Genomic DNA, 19228 nt, shown 5'->3' on the forward strand with positions numbered 1-19228 from the left:
AAACATTAATCGGCGTCATTTGAGTTCCATAGGCCGCAAAGTATTTAGTTTCCGTTCGGAGTTCGGACTCGAACTTGAAACTGATCCGTGGAACAGGTATTTGCTTGGACTGGATCAGTTCGGAACTGATCCGTAAAATTTGTTGGATCAGCCATCCCTAACGATAAATGACACTTCAAATGTCATACATGTCAATAAGTGGTTACCGGTGATACTTTTTAGTGGTTTCGAAAACTGTCTAATGTTTAAGTAACCGAACGCCAACCTGAGATCTACCGAAAATTTTTTGATAAACCGGTTAATTCATCCGGTGAATTAATAGTGAATTCTGAAAAGTGCCCAACGTCATGAAATAAATGTCACTGTCACAAGTCACAACGTCATCCATATTCCATATTTACATTGATTGTTTTGCAGAATATCAGCTTTTTAAAATAAATGTTAAGAAATCACTAAGTTTTACTCAACGAATATAAAGGAGCCCCAAACAAAATAACGAGATGGTTTTAGCAGATTTAGGACGTAAAATAACGTCCGCCTTGCAGGGTTTAAGCAAGGCAACTATTATAAATGAAGAGGTGACTATAAACAGCTGTTTTAGAGGTTATAAAATATGAACTGAAAATTTAATTTTTCTTAATTATTAGGTTTTGAATGGAATGCTCAAGGAGATCTGTGCAGCCCTGCTGGAAGCCGACGTTAACATCCGTATGGTAAAACAATTAAGGGAAAATGTGAGAGCTGTAATTGATTTTGATGAAATGGCCGGAGGGCTGAATAAAAGGCGAATGATACAGACTGCTGTATTTAAAGAATTAGTGAAGGTATATTTAATGAAAGTTGTTTATTACGTTTATATATTATTGCCGATAATAGCTACAAAGTATATATAAATTCAGAAATAGTGTAGTAGTATTTTTGATGAACAACTTTAAGTCTGATATGATTAAAACTTTAGGCTGAAAATCTCTTATAATCTGAGCATTTCAATAATAATGACAAGCCCTAAAGCAGAATTCCAATCCTGGTTCCAATAATGGTATTTTATCAACTGAGGATATTTCTATATAAAGTGAAACTAAATATTTCCCCAATCTTAGCAATTTAAAGTAGTTCATATAGTATTTTATTGTAATGTTGTAATTAGGTTAGGAAATTAAGTAATAAGATTTTTTTTTTTAATAATACCACCTAATGTATTTCATTTCTTTATCTTGCAAAGTAGAAAAGTTATGAAGTGTTCCCTTTTTCCTGTGTCACCTGGTATATTTTAAATTAATTGGTAAATAAAGTTTAATTGAGACACAAGTAAAATATAATATTTACACTTAATTTCTAATATAATTCTATTTATATGATTAAAATAAAGATTTTTCATCATGACAAAATTAAAGCAACTTAATATTTTTTCCAAATTAAGCTGTACACAGAACTACAAAAATCAATATTTTATCCAGTACCCATTGTTCCTAATAAATTCATCGTATCTTTTCAGCACTGAATCTACCAGATTGTCTATTACGTCTTCATCTATGAAATTTCATGCTTAACGGACTTCTCCAACCAAATGATCAGCATTATGTATTTGTGGTCGACGAAAACGTTTTTCCACTTAGATTTAGATCTGGCGATTGCGGTGGCCACTTTAAAACATTAATTTTTTGCTTAGTAAACCATTCTTTTACAATTTCAGCGGTGTGTTTTGGGTCGTTGTCATGTGGGAATGTGAATTTTAGGGGAATTTTCCATTTCGCATAAGGCAGCATTATGTTTTCCAATATATTAACATATTCGAACCTGTCCTCCATTATGTCCCTATTTCTGTAAATAGGACCTACTCCATATGCCGAAAAGCAGCCCCACACCATGATATTGCCGCCACCATGTTTTACAGTAGTAGCAACGTCCTTTGGGTCAAGCCTTTTTTCTGCAGGACGTCTTATGAATTGTCTTTTATCATTTCAAAACACTTTTTCCAATTGTGAATCCAAAATCTGCTAAACGACGTTGAATAATCCTGCAAGACACGTTTTTAAGGATCTTAAGATTTTATCAGAGTGGTGTGCTGCAAACAGGCTTGTATTTAATGTGGGCAAAACCTTTATTATGGGATTTAAGAGTGACGTTCAGGGCCTTATGTTTAGTGAAAACTCCCCCTTGCAAAACAAAGAAAGCTGTAAGTTCCTTGGTATTACCATTCATGGTCGCTTTCGCTTCGAAGATCATATCCTAAATCTTGCATTAAAATTATCCTCTGGATGCTTTGCAGTAAGAATGGCGGGGCATGAGCTGGGAGGGGTAGTTGCACGTTCAGTGTACTTTTCTCTTATTGAGTCCCACCTTCGGTATGGCTTGCCTTTTTGGGGTTTAAGCAACAAGGGATTATTAAACATAATTTTTGTGATTCAAAAAAAGGCAGTTAGATACCTATGTTCCGCTGGGTTAAGAGATTCTTGTAAACCTCTCTTTATATCTCAAAAAATCCTAACTCTTTTTTCTCTTTTTATCTTAGAAACAGCTACTCTTATTCATAAATGTCCTAAACCTCCCTCTAACACTGGAACACTGGTCATATGACTCGCCAGGTTAACGATTTTCCCTTACCAATCCCTACATCTTCCCTCACCAAGAACTCACTTATATACCTTAGCAAAAAAATTTACAACCATGTTCCTCTATGTATCAGACAAATTTTAGAAGTTAAGAGATTCAAAAAGGAATTAAAATCACTTTTATTATCCAGGGCATATTATAGCCTTGACGATTTTTTTAATGATACCTTTTAACCTGTGCTCTGACATCATTTTAGTGTTTTAGTTTTGTTTCCTGTTAAATAATTTAATTTACTTCTTCTAAATTCTGTTTTATTGACAGCTTTACTTATTTTTTAATGAAATTTATCAAAAAGATGCTTTTTTTTTCTCAATCTGTTTTGTTATGATTAATTTTGGTAATGTGTGTAAATTTTATGGTAAAGTGTTTTAGATGTTATGTTTGTTTGAAATTTGAAATTTTTTAGTTTTTAGGATGCTTGTACACAAGATTTTGTTGTCTTACGTAATATAGCACATTTTCTTTCTTTCTTTCTTTCACGTTTACGTTACCAACTGTCGCTAAAATCTGAGTCGAAGACATTCCGAGATCATTAATACTCCGAAGTCATTTAATGCTCCTGTCCAAGTTTTTCATAGTTTTTCTTAGTCGACCATCAAGCTTAAAGGTCGAATCCTACCTGTGTTATTATATATAGTTTATTTTATGTTGTTATTTTTAAGTTGCTCTAATTTCGTCGCAGTTCGTCGCAGTTGTTTTTATGATCCTTTTTTTATCTTGGCTCTGAAGCACAAGTAAAACTGTACAGTAAACAAACAACATCTTTACCTAGCATACCTAGCAAACAAACATATTTTTATAAAACATTCTATAGGAAATTCCATATAAACAATTTACGCAAATATTTTAAAAGTTGGTTTAATTTTGTCTCATGCTCTATGTCTTTAATTTAAAAAATAAGACAAAATATTGTGTTTAAATAAAATCCTAAAAATATCAATTAAATCGAAAATAAATAGCTTGTAGATCCTGGAGTAAAAGCCTTTCAACCAGTCAAAGGCAGAGCCAATGTTATAATGTTTGTTGGTCTGCAAGGTTCTGGTAAAACTACAACTTGTACTAAACTGGCATACTATTACCAAAAGAAAAATTGGAAATCTTGCCTCGTATGTGCCGATACTTTCAGAGCTGGCGCTTACGATCAAGTGAAACAGAATTGTACTAAAGCTAGAATACCTTTTTATGGAAGGTGAGTGGCTCTAATAAATCAGCAATAAATTAATTAAGACATTTTTATTCTTTGTTATAGTTATACAGAAGTAGATCCTGTGGTAATTGCTCAAGATGGTGTAGATATGTTTAAGAAAGAGGGTTTTGAAATTATCATTGTAGATACCAGTGGTAGACATAAACAAGAAGATTCTTTATTTGAAGAGATGTTGCAAGTATCAAATGCTGTGGTAAGTGCAAAAATTAGTTACCTAAACTAATTATTACATTTTTCTTTTGAAATCTTTAAATCCATTGCTGTATATGTTTTCACAATGATAATGTTGTTATCAACTTAACTGTGGATATTCTTTTATAAACATTATTTTTATTTGACAGTATTGAAATGTACAGTGTCTCAAAACAAAGTTTTCAATGTTAAATAAGTTTTTTCAAATTGAACACTCTGTAAATTTTCCCAAATGTTTACTCTTTCTAAAAAATTTACACGATACATCAAATATTCTTTACTTAATTTACTAATTCTATTAACACATATTAACACGATTATACAACTAGAATAATTAAAAAAAAAACTTATAGTAAATGTTCTTGGTTTTACAAGAGTTCGTGCCTTTTTATTAGCCCAATGGTACAGGAACTTATTATATATTATTATTTCTTTTATAAACTCCTGGACAAAATTATCGCACCACTTGATTTTTAGAGATTTTTTTTTAATAAAGATAAAAAAATAAGCAAACTTATAAGCATTGTTAACTATGCATTATTAATTAACAAAAACAATTATATTCTATTTAACAAAACGAGATTTAAGTAACTAAATTCAATACAAGGAAATGCATCGATTTTCACTAACTTCAATTTTGATACAAAAATAAAACGATAGACCCATAATGAATTCTTAATAACGTATATTGCCACCTCTAGCTGCAATGACCGCTTGAAGTCTTCGCAGCATTCCTCGTATCAAATTATGAAAACTTTCCTGCGGATGTATTCTCACTCCTCACGAGCAGCATGTTCCATGATAAAGCATAAACATAGTTTTTCTCCAGTTCTGCTTTTTATACGAGAAAAGATATTATAACTGTTTTAACTGATATTTATTTTTATTTAAATTTTCTTGACAAAATAATTAGTGGTGCGATAATTTTGTCCAGGAGTTTATTTACGTTTATTATATTATATACTATTTCTTCTTCCGGAATTGCTCTATAAGCAAGTGAAATTTTATTTTTTAAATCCTCCAAATTTCTTAGCTCTTAAGTGTAAACTTATCCCATTAAATATACCCACAACAAAAAATCTAGCGGTGTTAAAGTCAGGTGACTGGGCAGGCCATCTGACAGGACCTCTATTTCTCATCCAGTATCTTCCAAATCTATTGTCAAGGAAATTTGATACAATCTGTTGGTTATGAGGTGGAACATCACCTTAGTGAAGCCACAAATTACATGGTTCTGCTAGAGGAACTTCTTCCAGCAGTATTTGTAGGATCTCGATTAGTTATTTTACTTTAATATTCTGACACTGTCAGAGTGTCATTTTGATCTAATAATATTTTATTTATTACCTTTTAAAATAAGAAGTGCAATAACTACTTAAATTGGTCGGTAAGCTTTTTTAGTTATTTTATTTACATAGATACTTATTTACTAACTTATCTCGAAAACCATCAATATTTTGACGCATAGTAATAATATAATAATAATAAACGACTTTTATTTGCAAAAATTCTTATTATAATATGTTTCTTAGCCTATCAGTTGGCGAAGTCTAGCCTAGGGCTATCCAAACTCAACCCTCTAACAGATTTCATTAAATGCTAAATAACACACATGTGCCAAATAATTTTATTATGCACTTGAAACGTACTTTAAATAATGTAGTCTTAACCTTTAGTTGTACAAAAAAGGAAATATAAAGGAACCTGAACATTTTTCCGTAATATACCCAACAAAAAATAAATAAATAAATAAACAATAACATTAAAAAGAAATAGTCACATTACTGAGAAAATTTCACGCTCCGGGCAGCAGGCGACAGACTAGCGGTGGGTCAAATTATAGTCCTGTACTTGCTTACTCATTATTATAGACTTTAACACAGATTTACATTTTTTTGTTGTAAATACTTTCATATAATCGGGCAAAGAATTATAAAGATGAACAGAGGTATACAAAGAACTTTTTTGAAAAAATGATGTTTTATGTTTAGGAATCACGAACTTTGTATTATATAGTGTATTATACATTTTTATGTAGAATTAAATAAAGAGCAAAGAGAGCCAGAGAATTTGGTAAAATATACACGGCTTTCCGTTAAAAAAAATTTACTTGAAAACTTTGTTTTTGAGGCAATCTTTACCAATAATGTCAACAAAATTAGTATTTCCAAACAAACACTTTTTATATTAATTTATTTTTATAATATATAGGGGTGAAAAAAATTGTCTGTAAATAGAGTTGGGACACCCTGTGTATGAAAAGTACCTTGATTACTGTATTATTCTTATATTGCTGAATATTTATTTATTTATTTGGTACACATTACTACACACCAGTGAACTAGTAATTACAAGTAATGGCATAAAAATGCAGATAATTCAGTAACTAAACTAGAAAATAACATGAAAAAAAAGAAACCTACATAAAATTGAGACGGGAAAACATACAAATTTACATCTAAGGAAACAAGAAATATGAATATAGAATATGAATTTATTGTTTTACTGTATGTTTGTTTTAAGGTTTATTTGCTTTAATTTTTCTTCAACATGTTTCTCTTTTATATAAAATACAGTGCATCCCAAAAATTATGTCTAAATTCATTTAAAATTCAGGAGTGTGTTCGAAAAAAAAAAACGCTCGAACCCGTCGATTTTTATTTCAAGTTGCGCATTTTTGTACGTGAAGTTTGTATATACAGGGTTGCTAAAAAATTAATTGCGACCATCAACTTCATTTTTTTCAAATGAAAGCACCTTTTTTTATTTCATCTTTGAAGTTCGCGTAGAATTCTACGTATGTTTCATGCATCATGTCCTATACCTAAAGTCAACAGTTATCGAAAAAAAGACGATTCATGTAACAAATAAAAAAAAAACAAAAATTAAGTTAAATGTTCAAAATGGTTGCCATTGACGGATGGACAATATGCATGACAATCAATAAAGTCTCGTTGCACATTTTCAATCATTTCCGGAGTTATGGCGCGCATTTCTCTGCGAATTCTCTCTTTCAAGTCGTCTAGATTATTTGGCCTATTAATAAATACCTTCGATTTGAGGAATCTCCACAAAAAAAAGTCCATTGGTGTTAGGTCAGGCGACCTAGCAGGCCATTCGATGGGTCCTCTCTTTCCTATCCACCGATTGGGAAAGGTTTCATCCAAAAATGTACGCACAGTGGCAGCATAGTGCGGAGGAGCGCCATCTTGCTGGAAAATTAGTTCTTCGTCGGGATAGTCTGGGTCCAATGGATTTGGAAATAAGGCTAGTAATGATGGAACTAATTCAAATTGGAGAAAATCGAGATACACTTGTCCCGTTAAAGTCTGTTCAAAGAAAAAGGGACCTATTACTCTTCCGCGCACTATTCCACAGCACACATTTAGTTTTACTGGGTGCTTACCTCCCTCATCCTATGCGATTTTCTATTGTCCAATATCGACAATTTTGTCTGTTCACACTATCATTCAAACAGAACGTGGCTTCATTGGAAAAAAATAATATTTATTACTAACTGATTATTTAGATTGCACATGTTTTGTAAAGCTTTCGCAAAACTCATTTCGCCTATGGAAATCGTCATCAAATAACTCTTGCACAGGAATAACTTTGTAGGGGTGATATTTGTGCCTTTTAACTATTCGGTGAACTATAGATTTCGCCATGTGTAAATTTGCCCCAATCTGCGACAGAGTGCATGGATTTTCTTCCAAAGGAAGCAAAACGTCAAGTTGTTCATTTTCATCTCGAGCAGGACGACCAGATTTCGGCAGATCTCTAACATGACCGAATTCTCTAAATTTAGCCTCTATTCTACTCACCACCTTTTGACATATCGGAGGACGATCAGGATGGATTTCATTGAATAATTGAGCTGCTTCTCTTTGAGTACGTGTTCTATCACCGAATCCAACCATGCAGAGAATTTCTATTTTTTCTCGTTCCGTTAACTTTACCATTGTGAAAAGCGCAACTTTGCTCGTACATTTCACACTTGACAATATCTGTTTGGCGTACAACTGTCATACAGTTTCTATGAAAATACACGGCCACCAGCCAACAATAAAAAAAACACGAATGAATGGAATTTTGCTCTGTATAAAAATTCTCAGAGATAAGGTGACTCGTAAGGTGAACTTCAATAATAATGTTTGGTCGTCTTTTTTTTGACTTTAGGTATAGGACATGCACATTAGGTATGAAACATACATAGAATTCCACGCGAAATACAAAAATGAAATAAAAAAAGGTGCTTTCATTTGAAAAAATTAAGTTGATGGTCGTAATTTATTTTTGAGCAACCCTGTACAGTGAAAGCTCCCATAAGCGGACATTCACGGTTCCGTAACTTTTGTCCGCTTATGGGAGGTGTCCGTTTAAAAGAGAGTATGTGAGTATAGAGTATAAATAACGGGATATATAATCATGAGGAAATGAAGTAATACATAATCATGAGGAAAATGAAACTCGCCACATTTTAAAAGTATCTATATGTATGTATACGCATACAAAAACATAAATGCTTCAATACATGGTACGAGAATTAAAAAAAAAACATTATTCTTTAGCTTTTTGAAAAAAGTTTAAAATGTTTGTCTGACGAAATTTCACCATCTTTTGCTGAAGGAGACAATTTTCGTAATAACTTTCTAAATTTTTTAAATGTTGAAATGCAGTGAAATCATCTTAAGCAAATTTTTTTAATATCGAAATATGACTTAGAGCTTCTCCATATGAATTTATAGTTTTTGAACCTCTTAGTGAGTCCACCAGTTTTACTTCTTCTTCTGAGTCGTTTGGACTACCATATTCAAGTTGGCCTGGGGTTTTTACATCCAAATTCGAAAAGTTGTCAATGGCATTTTCTTCTGTTGTTATGTTATTGTCTAAGGCCAGGAAATCATCTACTTTCTGGGGGTCTGCTACTCCTAAATGTTTGAAGTGTCGCTAAGGACAGATCGTCTTCAGCATCGCAATAATTTTGGTCAGCAAATTCTGAGCTACATCCACTTTTTCTGAATTCTGCTTTGCCAAAACAGTTCTTAATTGTAGAGGAATTTACTTTAATCTTATGCTGTTTTTATAAAATACAAAGCTTCTAACACATTAATAGACTTTGTAAACTCAGATAAGCTTTGAACATCGTCAATTTTTGTTAAAATATGTTTTAAAATCAAATGCCGATAATAAAATTTAAAGTTCTGTATAATACCTTGATCCAAGGGCTGACAAACTGAAGTTGTGTTTGGCGGTAAAAATATAATTTTCACATTTTTAATTTTCAGATCACGAGGATGAGAGCATGCATTGTCTAAAAATAAAAGAACTTGCCTTTTTTGGATTCCCATTTTCGAATCCCGGTCGAATTCCAGTAACCACTCAGACATGATTTCTCGGGTCATCCATGCCTTTTTGTTGGATTTCCAAGTCGCTGGTAGATCCTTAATAGCAACGTTTTTTAAAGCACAGGGACGACCACCCACATATGTTTCTCTTTTAAGGGACAGAGTTTTGTTGGGCAATGCGCGAAAAAAAAAGTCCACTTTCATCTGCGTTGTACACGTCTTCTGGTTTGTGGCCAAGCAACATGGACGGAAGTTTCTCCAAAAATTGTGACACAGCAACTTGATTTACTGCAGCAGCTTCGCCAGATATGCATTTGAAACTCACACTATGTCTCTTGCGCCACTTTTGCAGCCACCCGTCGGACGCACTGAAATTATTATAGCCCAAAGTAATGGCGATTTCTTTAGCTTTCATTTTCACTAACGGCCCTGAGATTGGAATGTTCTGACTTCTAGCTTTCACAAACCACTCAAAACATGTTTTGTCTATAGCAAAACCTTCCTTTTTTAAAAAATCCTTCTTTTGATTTATATTAGTTCCTGATTGCCATTTACTCCTGATATCTTCTTTATTTTTGGCAATTGCAGCTGCTTGCGTTTTCCAAATATTAAACCTCTTTGCCAAATGACGAACTGAAACACTTTCTCTGTCTAATACGTTAACAACTTCCATCTTTTTCTTTAACTAGAGCATCCTTTTTTTTGGTGCCATTTTACAGTTACAATAATAAAATATCTCAATCAACTACGAATTTGCTTGAACTGAAGATAAACCACAAGATTACATACTGGCTAGCCAACGAAATGCGTAAATGGGGAATCACCTAATATATATCGGGAAATTACCGAATTTTATGTATGTAGATATGTGCATTGCAATAAGCGGAACTAAAAATCGTCCGGGTATTAGAGTTTCGCGTCCGCTTATGAGAGATTTTTTGATCACATACAGAAAAATCTAGTGTCCGCGTCCGTTTATAAGAGCATCCGCTTATCGGAATTAATTTAACATTGAAAATGATATGCTGAAATTCGGGTCCAGGAACTTTGTCCGGTTAAAAGAGATGTTCGCTTATAGGAGCTGTCCGCAAGGAGAGCTTTCACTGTATATACAAACTTCACGTACAAAAATGCGCAACTTGAAATAAAAATCGAAGGGTCCGAGCGTTTTTTTTTTCGAACACACCCCTGAATTTTAAATGAATTTAGACATAACTTTTGGGATGCATTGTATATGTTTGTGATAATTGTTATACTTCAATTGTTTTAAAATTTTAAGTAAGATAAGAAATATTTATTTTGCTTTTTTGTACTTTGAAGTTGCTTTTATTTTCCAGAGACCAGATAATATCATATTCGTTATGGATGCTACAATTGGTCAGGCCTGTGAGGGTCAAGCAAAGGCCTTTAAAGAAAAAGTTGATGTTGGTTCTGTCATAATTACGAAATTAGATGGTCATGCCAAAGGTGGTGGAGCTCTTAGCGCGTAAGCAATTAACTTAATTAATATTTCTCCATGAAAACTTTTCATTTGCAATTTTTGTTGATTTTAACGCTGGTTTTGTTTAATTTTGCAGAGTTGCAGCAACAAACAGTCCAATAATCTTTATTGGTGTAGGAGAACACATAGATGACTTAGAACCGTTTAAAACAAAGCCATTTATTAGTAAATTATTAGGCATGGGAGATATTGAAGGTCTTATTGATAAAGTAAATGAATTAAAGCTCGACGATAACGAAGAGTTACTAGAAAAGATCAAACATGGTCAATTTACTTTGAGAGATATGTACGAGCAGTTCCAAAATATTATGAAGATGGGACCTTTTTCACAAATCATGGTGGGTTTAGTTTGAGTGTAAGGATTACCGTAATTTCCCATAACAATAGTCCACTTTTTAGATTTTCTCTTGCTTTACAAGTGTACAAAGCCCTATAGACTAAATGTTTGTTTTAGCTTTTTTAAACAAATTATAGATAGACCTTATATATAAAGCAAAATAAATAAAAAATAAGCGGTACAATGTTGGGCCCGTATAGTTACCCAACTATGGTCCAGAATGATTATATCATCTAAATCATGCATTGGACCAAAGTTGGTATACTGAAACACAACTATGGTTCAAAAAACCGATAATGAAAAATAAAACTCAGATTTTAAAGTCGAAATTTATTAAAAAAAAAAGGTATTTTAGGGTAAATTAACGTACGTTTCAATATCCGATCAATCGTATCCAAGCACTTCAATTACCAAAAAAGAAAACTTATAACTCCTCATATGTAAAAGTAAAATCAAATTTTTAGGTTAAACATTTTACATTCAAAATTAGTAGAGAACACAAGATTTATCTTTAACAAAACACACAAGATTTGTTTTTAAATGAACTAAAAAAATTAAAGTGTTCTAGCTAGCCTAATCTTTTTGCAATTCTGCAACTAAATACAGTTGTCTACTCTTAGAAAATAATTTTGAACTTTCTATTTTCTTTACAATATCTTCTTTAGAGTATTTTAGGACATCCTTTTTTAGTGGCCACTTCCATAGATTCCCAATTTGTTCCATGCAGCTGACCATATACCCATTTTTTGTTGTTTTCTCGACCAGACCCAGAAAATGTTTTTGTTCAAAAATGATTATGACAAAATCGTCTTCAGATATTGTACTAGATTGATTATTTTGTAACGAAGGTTCATCAATGAAGGTTGGTAGCATATCACTAAAAGTCTCTGATAGAGTATCGGAGCCTAAAGAAATTTCTCCTAAACTTTCTTCCTCTGAATCGCTCAATGTAAATTTATTAAGCTGTTTACTTTTTTTCTTTTTTTCTGTTCCAGAAGTACTAGACTCGTTGATATCATCTGGTCCTATACTTTTGCCTGGCTCAACATTTAATTTTTTCTTTTTCCTGATAATCCGGGGAACAGTTTCTGATTTTCTGACATTTTCAAGAAAAGCTGTAAACGATTTATTGATCAAATCATAATCAGAAGACTCATTAACCCTGTTGCTGCTGGGAAGTCTAGCTAAAACCTGATCCCGACTGAAAGGATAAATCCCTTCTAAAACCAGACTGTAAATTGGTTGCAGCATTTTTTTTTGTTCTCCTAAACAATTCGTTTAAAAGGGATGGAAAAACGTCTTTAGGGACTGTAGGATGTCTTCTTCCAGCAGAAGAGCTTTTCCACTCATCCAACACTTTTCGCCAATGAATTTTAAAAGGTCGGAAAAAAGAAATATCCAGCGGCTGAGTTAAGTAAGTCGAGTTTGGTGGAAATGCTACAAAGGCAATGTTATGTTCCTCGCATAATTTAATAACCTTGTGAGCTTAAATTATCTCCGATCATGACAGATTTTTCAAATCTACTGCGCTTTATCATGGGAAGTAGAATTGACATAAACCAGTCCTCAAAGCTAGATCCATCAAACCATCCACTTTTACTTCTATTATATCTGGTTCCTGCAGGTCCACCTTCGGTCCACGTATCCCACATTTTTTCGGCCTTATATTTAACATATGGAGGACATAATTCACCTGCAGCATTGCCACACATCATAATAGAAACTGCCGCTTTAGTGGAATTTTTAATTTGTTCCGGATATTTGCAGCCTCGCTTACTTAAAACAGTTTTTTTGCCAGGATCATCTACCAGATTAGTTTCGTCGTAGTTAAATATCGCTGTTGGAGGAACCCCTTGAACTTCGGCTTCTAAATGGTCAAAATATTTGTTTATAATTTGATCATCGACAGCAGCTCGGCATCTCTTAATGTTACTACAAAGCCTCTTCGACAAATCCCCTTTTCTCCGCATTAAAAAGCCTTCCATCCAACGTTTTCCCGGAAAATTATTTTGAAACCTTGATTCATTGCGCCCGGTACTATCCAAATACATCTTAAATGAAATAGAGTCACGGGAAAGCCAAACTCACACATCACAATACAGTGTTGAACAAAATACTGTTCTTCCTCAGTAAAAACGCATTTCCGTCCTGGTGGGTTTATACGGTGATTTTTTATTGCTTTTAGTTTTGAAATAATAGTGCTGCGCGGAATATTATAGGTCTCTGAAGCTTTTCTTTGAGACATTTTTCCATTTTTTATATCTCCAATGCACTGCTCCAAAACCTTTTCGGTAATCCCCTATACCGAATAGGGCCTCGCCCCTACTTTTCTACGTTCCAATTTTGATCTAGGCATCTGAAGAAGAATAAAAATGCAATAATTTGTTTTTTAAAAGCTAAAAAATGCAATGTCTTATTTTTTGGCACATAACAATAGTCTGGCACCTTTAATAGGTTAATACTAATCTTTAAGAAACTGTATCCCAACAATGGTCCAGTGGTCATTGTTAGGTTCCAAGTTGCCATTTTTCGTAAACAAAAATATTTAAAAAAATAAATTAAGGTTATATCAATTTCAAACATCTTTATAAGCAGAAACATATAAATAAATATACAGGAAAAAGTATATAAGGAAAATCTTTAGCGTAAGGGATGGACAGCATAAATTTCACAGGTTATGAAAATCACACTTAACTGAGGCGTTTGATCTTGTAATCGCTCTGCGTCTGGGACCATGCGGACGGCAACCAGTGTTGCCAACTATAGCAAAATGAAATCCGCTAGTTTGATGTTTAAAAACCGCTAAATTGCATATTTTTCCGCTAAATTACTAAGTTTGTAAGTCTACATTTATATAGTTATTTTAATTTTGTTTCTGAAACAAAAATTGGTGTAAAGATGTAAACAAGGGTATGGCGTATTTTTTTTTTAAATAAAATAACATAAAACTTAACACTGATTTATAAGTTTGTTATTTTTTTAAACTGTTTTAAGGGGAAATAAATAAAGATCCTTAAGCTTATATGTTAAAGTTTTTATTATTCAAAACAAAACAAAAATATTCAACAACAACGAAAAAATAGGAACTAAAATTTAATAAAGTAAACTACATTATTCTGTGAAGTTCCATAAAACAAGAAATAGAATTGTTAAAAATAATAAAAAAAAGTTATTTCTAAATAGTTTTAAAAACTAAAAGAAGAGAAAAAACATTTAGAGATTCAAAAATTACAAATAAAGGTATGTATATACCTATGTTAAAAAAGATTACTCAATCAAAATATTAAAGTCTGTGGAATCGTCGTCATCATAGCACTTTTTTGTGCCTATTTGATTGGCAAGAGGCACATCATAATCATTACAACATTTGTTATACCTTTTGAGTCCATATCTTACCGAAAGTATTGCATTTACCATATTGGTACTCATTTTATTTCGGTATTTGTTTTTCACTATATTGAGGAAACTAAAAATTCTTTCCACATCTGCATTAGAAAATGGCAGTACTAAAATTCCCAATGCAAAATTGGAAAGTTCCATAAAGGGATTTTCCCCACTTGCATCCCGATATTTTACGACAGTCCAAAAGTTAATGGTGTGGGTTATATTTTCCCATTTAATAAAAGTTATATTGTTATATTGCAAAATAATTTTTTCTATTTCATTATCAGCAATTTGCATATGAACAGAAATTAATGAAATTTTGTCTAAATGTTTAACATTTTCAGGAAGACGATTCTTAAGTTGCTTAAATAACTCTACTAAAAAATTACGGCACCACTCTCTTATCACCTTTTCTTCTGCAGGCGTAACTGTTTGTTGGTTTAATAATTCGCTAATTTTTGCCTCAAATTGGTAACCCAAATAGGGTTTGGGATTTATTAAAATTTCAAATATATTATCGCCGTCTGTATTTTGAGTTTCCCAATTGGGAACAAATATTTTATTTCCAATACTCTTAATTAACATATTTAAATCATGTAACAATAAACTCGGATCTACATTATTAGATTCAAACATTTTATCAACTTTTTGCACTTCATTAAAATAAAAGATATGCCAAATTTGTTACGTCTTTAAACATTGAGTACAAAATCTCAGCGGTATAGCATTTTTCAGAAAGACGCGTTATTTCAAAATGGGTTTTTAACTCAATATATTGATTTAAGATTTTGCCTACAGCAACTTCAATACTTAACCATCTTGTGGAGCACGCGCGTACAATTTTTTTTGGATCTGCTCCATCATTTATTGCATTAAAAAGATGCTTGTAATTATTTTGACGATTTGCTGACTTACTAAACCAATTGTACGTTTCAGAAATCATAAATTCCGAATTTCTTGGGAATGTTTCCTTAGCTCCGTGAGATACAGCTAATTGTAGAGAATGGCACATCTAATTAAAAGTAAATTTGGAATTTCCGATTTTAAATGAGTGTAGACACTGTTGTTAATACCTGTCATAACACTGGCATTATCGGTACCAATTCCCACAAGATTATTTAGAGAAAGGTTAAAAGTTTTTAAAGTTTGTTTCACGGCGGTTGCAATACTTTCGGCATTACAATGCTCTAACTCAACAAGCGCTAAAAATGTTGATATTCTTTTACCCAATTGATTATCATAATAAATGATTGCCATTCCTAGTAGTTTTGTAACACTTATGTCATTGGATTCATCCAATAACAAACTATATTTACAAAAACCAGTAATTACAGATTTTAACAAATCTTTTTGAAAATGGGGGTAAAATACATTTCTTATGATCCCGCTGCCTTTTGTTCTGTGTATTTTTAAATTTTTGGCGGACACATCCTGGAATGTATTTTTACATAACTCGCCAAGATGGTACAAACAAATAACGATAATTTTGCTTCTGCAGTCGCTGAAGGGTTATCCTTATTCATACCGGCAAAATTTATTTTTGATTGGACCCCAGATCTACTCGGTGCAAATGGTTCAGCTGCCTTGACATGTTTAAGGGATGCCAAATGTTTTTTTATATCGGATAGTTTGCAGAAAAATCAGATTTACAATATTTGCACCTTGCACGGGTTGGATGGCCTGCAACCTGCACTAACCAATTTCGAAATTGAGGAAAACTTAACCATTCCTCGCGAAAATGTTGGAAATATTTTGTCTTAGGTTTTTCGGCCATTTCTAAAAAGTAAATCGATTGGTAACCATAGAAATAATTTTTTAATAGAGAATTAAATAATAAAAATTTAAATATGTATGTTACGGATAAAATGCACTATTTGAATAAAACGCAATATCTTTATAGTATTTTAATTGCTTAATTTGGTATTTTTTAAATCATTTTAAGAATATAATAAAAATAATATTTAAAAAAAAAAACAACAATTCCACTCTTATGTCATCATAACCCAAACCAAGACAATATTTACTAGAATTATCCGGCTAAGACGCAGTGTTTTCAGATTTCGCATTTCACCCATAACGTACCTAACACTTGAAACAATAACAATAACAATAAAACTTACCAGTTATTTTGTTTTTAAGCAGAAAATGAACAATGTAAAACAATAACAACAAAATTGCAAAGAACTAAACAGCATAACCTAATAACGTAACTCTGACCTGATAAATTATGTTTCTTATTTCCCAATAAGGCAAGTTACGAACTAAAGAGAATAGCCGAGAACAAGGGCATCCCCGAGATCTGAATTATGCAGCCAATAGGAGTTCGAATATATCAGTCGACAAAGCAAGAAAAGGCGATGTTGCCTATTACTAATAAATTGATTTGTAAAAACAATAAAATTATTCTAATTTATTGTTTAAAAGGACAGTTGCAGTTAATACGCTAAATTATGTTTTCTCAGTTTTCCGCTAAAAAATCCGCTAGCCGCAATAAGTAATTTTTTTCCGCCAATGCAAATGTAATTACGCCAAATCTAGCGGAAATTCCGCTAAGTTGGCAACACTGACGGCAACTGAAACAACTTCTCTAGGCGGTTTCAATAGTTGTCTTTGCGCGTAGCTACATTTTTCGTTCTTTTAAGTGGGGATAACATACACGTGATTTTTTTAAATTTACGCGGTCTTTGGGCCATAGTTGCGCTTTAGGACTAAAGTTTTTAGGACTAAAGGGGAAACTACGGTAATAAATAAAACTCCAAATATATTTAAATTGGCCAGTTTCGCCAAGCATTATGATAGACATTCCTAAAAGCTGTTTTACTGCATTTTTATTTTTAGGGAATGATTCCAGGATTTAGTCAAGATTTCATGTCCAAAGGTAGTGAGCAGGAATCCATGGCAAGGTTAGTTCTAAATGCCCTAAAGACAATTAAAGAATAGGGCAATACAATTAGTTCATTTAGTTTGTTAACGATATTTATAAACTTGTTCACCTAAAAAACTTGGAAAATAGAAATGACAATGCCAATGTATTCAATTTTCCATCAAACCAGTTTTTAAATGCCTTTTGTTAACAATATAATAATAATAATACGCCTTTATTAATCCAAAAGAACAATAACCGATAATAGGTGTAGGATGTGTCAAAAGAAAATAAAATTAAGATTATAAATTAAATTAAAATTAGCATAAAACTTAGATTGCTTACACAGTATTTTAGTAATAAAATTTTTTAGAATAAAACTTGCACTAATTTTAAATACAATACAATTAAAAAAGCACACACACACACACACCTGTTATCTAAGAATCTTTCATTTTTCATAGATTAAAAAGATTAATGACAATAATGGATAGTATGAACGATGGGGAATTGGACAGTAAAGATGGAGCAAAACTCTTTTCAAAACAACAAGGTAGAGTTATTAGAGTGGCACAAGGATCGGGGGTTACAGGTACAAATCATAAAAAAATCCGGAACAAATCCTAAGATTTAAAAATCGCATTTATAATTTTAGAACGCGAAGTTAAAGAACTAATAACCCAATATACAAAATTCGCGGCAGTTGTAAAGAAAATGGGCGGCATTAAGGGTCTGTTCAAGGGCGGCGACATGGCAAAGAACGTCAACCAAAACCAAATGGCCAAACTGAATCAACAAATGGCGCGCATGATGGATCCGAGGGTGCTGCACCAAATGGGCGGCATGAGTGGCCTGCAAAACATGATGAGACAGTTGCAATCTGGGGCGGCGGGCGGCATGGGGGGCTTAGGCAATTTAATGGGGGGGTTTGGAAAACAGTAAAGGAATTCGGGAATGGTGTACATTTTATAAATATCAATTCGTTGTACATTCTTTTTAAAAATGTTTTAAACAATAAAATTTGTTGATAAGTGATAGGTTAGATAAGTGACTAATTTAGTTATTTAGCTAAATGAAGATTATTGGATTTCATTTATTCCTCGTTTGTTGTTTTTTTTTATAAAATATATTTAAATAAATGTAACTTTAAGTTTTCTTTTCATTTAGTTTTTTTTCATTTCATTCTTTTCAAGTCTAAGGTGCGCAATGGCGTATCCAGGATTCAATCCTGGGGGGGACAACATGGTTTATCACCATTTAATATACAATATACTTACATATGTATGTATGTGTATGTTAGTTAATTTTTTTGGCCTATTATCGGAGATATGGTATTATTTATCAGGAAGGAAGAAATAATTACCATGTTTTTCCAATGCTTTTATTAATTTAAAAGCTACAAAAATAAAGACAAATAAAAGATACTAATATAATATATCGATAGTAAAACAGGCACAAGGCAAACAAAAAAAAACAAAAAATTATTCTAAAGTAACAAAAACAAATTGACTCCTAAAAAAACTAAACAAGATCAAAACTCAATTAGGTATCTATATAAAACACCAAAAAAAGCCAAGTAAAACTAAATAACAATATCAAGTTTCCTCGATTTAAGCTGCATTTCGTTAAGTACTTCCTCGGCACTAACTGAGATTTCTGGATATACATACAGAAGAGTTAAACCATTTAATCTGTCTTCACTTATTGTATTTCGTAAGTAAGTCTTTAACAATTTAAGTATAGAAAATTTTCTTTCAGGGGTTGCTGTGCTTACAGGTAAAGT

At 32.3% G+C, this 19228-nt stretch overlaps 1 protein-coding gene across 1 annotated transcript; it reads left to right on the forward strand.

The window, feature by feature from the left end:
* Nucleotides 1-342: 342 nt before the first annotated feature.
* LOC126736348 (signal recognition particle 54 kDa protein) lies at nucleotides 343-18607 on the forward strand. The gene is made up of 9 exons (XM_050440666.1): nucleotides 343-578; nucleotides 648-824; nucleotides 3573-3802; nucleotides 3863-4013; nucleotides 10698-10846; nucleotides 10938-11199; nucleotides 17421-17485; nucleotides 17910-18037; nucleotides 18101-18607. Exons 1-9 carry the CDS (start codon nucleotides 501-503, stop codon nucleotides 18385-18387), a joined length of 1527 nt encoding a protein of 508 aa, XP_050296623.1. The 5' UTR covers nucleotides 343-500; the 3' UTR covers nucleotides 18388-18607.
* Nucleotides 18608-19228: the final 621 nt, after the last annotated feature.

Source organism: Anthonomus grandis, chromosome 1 (assembly GCF_022605725.1).
Source record: "Anthonomus grandis grandis chromosome 1, icAntGran1.3, whole genome shotgun sequence".
NCBI lineage: Eukaryota > Metazoa > Arthropoda > Insecta > Coleoptera > Curculionidae > Anthonomus > Anthonomus grandis.